The 6,965-nt window shown below is 30.0% G+C and overlaps 1 protein-coding gene across 1 annotated transcript in view; it reads right to left on the bottom strand.

The window, feature by feature from the left end:
- LOC107442458 (ectonucleotide pyrophosphatase/phosphodiesterase family member 3) overlaps positions 1-618 on the bottom strand; it is a 24,498-nt gene extending 23,880 nt beyond the window's left edge. Inside the window, exon 1 of the mRNA XM_043052194.2 lies at positions 222-618. Coding sequence (XP_042908128.2) covers positions 222-326 — 105 coding nt within the window. The 5' untranslated portion in view covers positions 327-618. The remainder of the gene's footprint in view (positions 1-221) is intronic.
- Positions 619-6,965: the final 6,347 nt, after the last annotated feature.

Raw genomic sequence — 6,965 nt, 5'->3', positions numbered from 1 at the left:
CAGAAATATTAACCATAAAATTAGAAAATTTTACAATCGAATAATGTAAAAATAAATTCGCATAAAAAATTATTTTTCCTCCTTTAAGTGAATACACTCATTTTAGGGTATTTCATCAAGAAATTTGTCATCGGGCATGCACGCTCCTCTACACGCCACTGTTTCAAAGTAAATATCGGTACATAAGCTTTTGAAGTGAAAACATTTAATCATGCACCTACCGCTATAACAATCCATACGATTTTTCTATACTTCTTATGCCATGGTGGGTCGGTGTTTCCTTCGATGACCTCATAACGATCTATTTTTTTATCTACCAGTTCCATTGTCACGGTTAAAAAAAATCACTTCATTCTTTTTGAATATGAAACAAAAAGTAAAATCGTTTTCACCACGAAAGCGACCTCGCCGATGCAGAAATTATAAATAAACGTAGCGAAGGTCATGAAGATAGTACTGTTTACATTTCACCATTTGGCGACGAATAATTCGTATCTCTGCTGGAAATCTGTTGACACAGAGGAGAATTAAATAGACATTTTGAGAAAATATCGTAAAAGAATAAATATAATATCGCCAACAGTTAGTTTTCTTTCACTGATTGAGCAGACGAAGATTAATCATGACCAAGTTACATTAAGTAGGCCTAATTATAAATAGTTTAACTAATTCAATTCGTAAATGAATTTTTTTAAATTGTTTGAACTAAAGTGGAGTAATGTTGTTGGGTTTCGCAAATTAAGCTCGTTGTTTCTAATATAATATAAAATTTATCAACAAAAAAAAATGAGATAAAATTGGAATTTCAAAAACTTATAAACTATTGTTATGGAATAATTAATTACCTAAAAAGTGTATTGATATTACTTTCCTTATTCAAAAAAAAAAAAATTAAAATTGAAAAATAGAATATAATTTTAAAAATATGCGATATAGAAATCTTTTGCTTAGAAACGTTGAAAAGTTTTTTCAGTTTAAATTATTTTATATTTAACAAAACAATGTTTATTAAGATGTATTGACAAGATAGACATAGTTCGGAAGCAATATTTTGTAATTTACACAGTACTTTAAATATACCTTAACAGCATTGTTTCATTTAAAAAACATTGTTTCATTTAAAAAACATGAGTGAAATACTTTTTACACTTTAGCATTTTTGTTTTTTTTTGCACTAAATTTTAACGGTGCATTAACTTTATATGATAAAAGATTTGATTTTTAATATTTTAGAATAGGATTTGTACATTTAATGATTTAGAATAGGAAGTCCAAGAAATAGGATTTGTTTCTACATGAGCTCGAATACATTGTTAAGTAAATTCGAGATGATAATAAGTGCTCAGAAATAGGAAAAAATCGAATACCACGCAACCCACGAAAGAGAGTATTAGTTGTATTAAATTTCTTTTAATGAAAAATTACAGCAAAAATCGAAAGTAAATATGCCACAAAACTTAATATTTTACTCATAAAATTACTCGTAATTTTTATCTGTTCTGATGCTGTAATTATGAACTTGATTGCAAATGAAGGATGTTTCTTGTAGTTGTATTAATACACATACGTATGCAGTCTTGTGTGCTCATTACATAGTACAGTTTATAAGCCCTTGTCAAGCTGAAGAACTAAGTACGCAAATTAGAAAAGGTGTGGCAAAATTCGAACTCAACTCAATTGTCCTAAAGTGAACATGGCTCCCAATCGATCACCAAAGTTAAGCATCACTGAATGCGGACAGTAAGTGGAGAGTTACCACTTTGATCAGCCTGCGAAGGAGCCATGAGTGCTCAGTATCGGCTGTTGTTAAACGGTTTTATCGTATAATGTGCTCGACTTTGCGTGCAAGTCGTCGGGCTACAAAAGCGTGGGAGCCATCCCACTCGTTCAATGTACGCAGTCAGTGATTCCGACTTCGGTGATTTACTGGGAACCATGTCTTACGATCAGTCGTTCATTGTGAGAACTGGATTAACACGTTGACATAATATTTCCCTACGGTATTAACGACGAAAGATGTGATTGGTGCTACATTCGTGGTTACATATTTCTTACGCCAATTTTTTGCGTACTAAGTACCATACTTAATTTTTTAAAATTTAATCTCAAGTATTCGCAAACTATTAATTAAACACAAAAAAGCACTTTTTGTGTATAAACATACCATTTGTTCTGTGGATTTATATTCTTGATATCTAAGTAATGAAGGGGCCCCGCAATACGATAAAAGCATGGTCCCAATAATTTGAACAGGAACTCGGTTGAAAATTTGGTTGATTAATATCAATTTTACTTTTTATAAATAATACCATATTTCGGAAACATTTAAAAAAAACGAAAATCTTTTCTTTTGCACAATTACACAACTTCTCTATCTAGAGACAATTCAATGCAAAAAAAAAAATTTTTAATCATTTGGTAATTAGAAATTACTTTTAGTATTATCATTTAAAACTATTTAAGTCCTATTTGATAAATACTTTGATTGATGCTACTTTTTGCATAGTTTCAAACTATCCAATTTTAAAGGAAAAAATCAAAATTTGAACAAAATTGGTCAAATAATTCTTGAGAAAAAAAAAAATTTAAAATGTGAAGTTTTTGAATTTTTTATCTCGGAAAATATTCAACCAATTTCTTTCAAGTTTTGTCATTAAAATTACCTAATTTAAAATTATGCAGAAATTCGTATATTTAATAAATAAGACATTTTTCGATCATTAAAAAATTATCAAAGAAGTAATAAATAACAATCAAAAGTAGGTCTTTTGGAAGAAACATCCTTGATAAACAAGTTTTATAATTTTGAAGAAAAAAAAATTGATCCAATTTAAAAGTTCCCGGATTTGACGAAATATGCAAAACGTAAACCGATCTCCTTATTTAAGAACACATTTTCCTAATTTCGGCTATCCCCCCCCCCACTATATTTTACGAATCCGAATTGAAATACAGCGAAAAAAAAGGTATGCTTATTCCAAGAAAAAAGAACGTTTTTGTGTTTATTTTCGTTACTTAATTAACAATGAGCACTAATTAAGTAAAATAATTAAGGTCATACCTTCAAATCATTAAGATAGATTTTTAGTACGTAAAAATCCTATCATTAGAGCTTAAGTTATACTTGGGGATATCCTTTTTTTCACCTTCCTGTAAAATTTGAATACTCGGGGACAAAAAATAAATAACATGATATAAAAGACTTTTGACCAAAAAAGAAAATATCGATGAATATTAGTATACGATGAAAAATAATTATTGCAAACAAAAATGAGTATATCAATTGCATTCGAATCGTGAACTTTTCTAAGAGAAGTTATTAAGTCGTTTTAAAAACTTCACATTCATGAAATTATTATTCATGAAATAATTTTTTTAAACTATAAATAAATAATCTAATCTGTTAGTATATCTAATCTTTTAGATTTATAAGAAAGTTCTTTTAAAAAAAATTAATTTAAAAAAAAAGAGAAAATATATTGCAAAAATTCTGAAGTTTAAAGAAATTACGTGATTATACTTTTTCTCACGACGCTATACCTAACGCAATACGTGAGTCATGCCAATGAGTAATATTTCAGTAATTTCAGTCATAACATTTTATAAATGTAAATCTCCCTGAAATATCTTTACATTAAACGTGGGCGTATAAGAATTCGATTCATTTTTATTAAAAAAAAACTGTATAATAAATTACAATTTCTGATTGTCATAAATTTAATGTAAAAATTACAATTTTTTTACTGTCGCTGATATGCCCTTATGTTTTTACCACAATTTTTTTTCTTTCAGTTTTTACAGATCCTTTGAATATTTTTATCCCTACTTATTGCCGATTGCTACTTGAAGGGGGGTGGATTTAGGATTTAATTGATTGAAAAAATTTTTAAAAAAATTCCCAGCGTAGTAATTTGTGAATATTTAGAGAGAGCTTTTTATGTAATCTTAAGAAAAAAATTAGTTTTCTTTTTTTTCTTGATACGATCTCTAATTAGGCATTGCAAGTTACACTTACTAAAAACGTTATGAAAATACTAGTTAAGAGAATTCTTAAATTCTATTTGAAAGTCCAATATTTTGAAAACATTAAATTAAATTAAATTCAAAAAATGTTCAAATTTTAATGCAAAATGCTTTGTTATAAGTTACTGACAGATAACAGATAAATGCTAAAACTTTTCAACAGGTAAATGCTTGGCTCTTGAAACTTTTTTAAGAAGAATATTATAATTTTAATAAAAAACAATTAATAAATATCGAAGTTTTAGGATACTAACATACTACACAGAAATATTAACCATAAAATTAGAAAATTTTACAATCGAATAATGTAAAAATAAATTCGCATAAAAAATTATTTTTCCTCCTTTAAGTGAATACACTCATTTTAGGGTATTTCATCAAGAAATTTGTCATCGGGCATGCACGCTCCTCTACACGCCACTGTTTCAAAGTAAATATCGGTACATAAGCTTTTGAAGTGAAAACATTTAATCATGCACCTACCGCTATAACAATCCATACGATTTTTCTATACTTCTTATGCCATGGTGGGTCGGTGTTTCCTTCGATGACCTCATAACGATCTATTTTTTTATCTACCAGTTCCATTGTCACGGTTAAAAAAAATCACTTCATTCTTTTTGAATATGAAACAAAAAGTAAAATCGTTTTCACCACGAAAGCGACCTCGCCGATGCAGAAATTATAAATAAACGTAGCGAAGGTCATGAAGATAGTACTGTTTACATTTCACCATTTGGCGACGAATAATTCGTATCTCTGCTGGAAATCTGTTGACACAGAGGAGAATTAAATAGACATTTTGAGAAAATATCGTAAAAGAATAAATATAATATCGCCAACAGTTAGTTTTCTTTCACTGATTGAGCAGACGAAGATTAATCATGACCAAGTTACATTAAGTAGGCCTAATTATAAATAGTTTAACTAATTCAATTCGTAAATGAATTTTTTTAAATTGTTTGAACTAAAGTGGAGTAATGTTGTTGGGTTTCGCAAATTAAGCTCGTTGTTTCTAATATAATATAAAATTTATCAACAAAAAAAAATGAGATAAAATTGGAATTTCAAAAACTTATAAACTATTGTTATGGAATAATTAATTACCTAAAAAGTGTATTGATATTACTTTCCTTATTCAAAAAAAAAAAAATTAAAATTGAAAAATAGAATATAATTTTAAAAATATGCGATATAGAAATCTTTTGCTTAGAAACGTTGAAAAGTTTTTTCAGTTTAAATTATTTTTTATTTAACAAAACAATGTTTATTAAGATGTATTGACAAGATAGACATAGTTCGGAAGCAATATTTTGTAATTTACACAGTACTTTAAATATACCTTAACAGCATTGTTTCATTTAAAAAACATTGTTTCATTTAAAAAACATGAGTGAAATACTTTTTACACTTTAGCATTTTTGTTTTTTTTTTGCACTTAATTTTAACGGTGCATTAACTTTATATGATAAAAGATTTGATTTTTAATATTTTAGAATAGGATTTGTACATTTAATGATTTAGAATAGGAAGTCCAAGAAATAGGATTTGTTTCTACATGAGCTCGAATACATTGTTAAGTAAATTCGAGATGATAATAAGTGCTCAGAAATAGGAAAAAATCGAATACCACGCAACCCACGAAAGAGAGTATTAGTTGTATTAAATTTCTTTTAATGAAAAATTACAGCAAAATTCGAAAGTAAATATGCCACAAAACTTAATATTTTACTCATAAAATTACTCGTAATTTTTATCTGTTCTGATGCTGTAATTATGAACTTGATTGCAAATGAAGGATGTTTCTTGTAGTTGTATTAATACACATACGTATGCAGTCTTGTGTGCTCATTACATAGTACAGTTTATAAGCCCTTGTCAAGCTGAAGAACTAAGTACGCAAATTAGAAAAGGTGTGGCAAAATTCGAACTCAACTCAATTGTCCTAAAGTGAACATGGCTCCCAATCGATCACCAAAGTTAAGCATCACTGAATGCGGACAGTAAGTGGAGAGTTACCACTTTGATCAGCCTGCGAAGGAGCCATGAGTGCTCAGTATCGGCTGTTGTTAAACGGTTTTATCGTATAATGTGCTCGACTTTGCGTGCAAGTCGTCGGGCTACAAAAGCGTGGGAGCCATCCCACTCGTTCAATGTACGCAGTCAGTGATTCCGACTTCGGTGATTTACTGGGAACCATGTCTTACGATCAGTCGTTCATTGTGAGAACTGGATTAACACGTTGACATAATATTTCCCTACGGTATTAACGACGAAAGATGTGATTGGTGCTACATTCGTGGTTACATATTTCTTACGCCAATCGAAGCAGCTACATTATCCACAGTCAAGATTGTAATGAAGTGAGAAGGGAAAAAAAATGGACGTTATTTCACCAAAACTTTCTAATTTCACTATAAACTTGATCTTACATGATTTCTCATTTTTACAGTGTTAATTTTTTTTTCAATAGTGCGGTCATCTATTAATATGTAGTTATTTATTAGTGTTTTTGGAACAAGAACCTGGGTTCCTTTCATTTTTTTTTTCTGAATTGCAAGGATAAAATTGTTTCCGGGCCTTTCTGGCCGAGCGGTGGCTAAACGCTGTACAAAGCCTGGAGGTAGCGGGTTCGAATCCCGCTGTTATCCTGGATATATCTTGGTACTATCCTTCTCTGTATTGTGCTTCCTGTCCTTCCATTTGACAAGGGTTTATAAGCGTAAATTGAGCACACAAGCCTGCAAATGTATGTAATTCCAATGAACAATAACTCCCGCAGTGAACTGATCGTTAAGACACGGTTCCCAGCAGATCACCGAAGTCAAGCTTCACTGACTGCGGTAAGTGTGCGGGTGGGTGACCACTTGGATCAGTCTACGTAGGGACCGAGGGTGTGCGGTATTGGTCCTCGTTAAACTGTGCTACCGTAAAGTGCTCGA

Source organism: Parasteatoda tepidariorum, chromosome 5 (genome assembly GCF_043381705.1).
Source record: "Parasteatoda tepidariorum isolate YZ-2023 chromosome 5, CAS_Ptep_4.0, whole genome shotgun sequence".
Classification (NCBI taxonomy): domain Eukaryota; kingdom Metazoa; phylum Arthropoda; class Arachnida; order Araneae; family Theridiidae; genus Parasteatoda; species Parasteatoda tepidariorum.
Note: the sequence above shows the minus strand (reverse complement) of the source record. Positions and strands in the feature narration are given on the sequence as shown.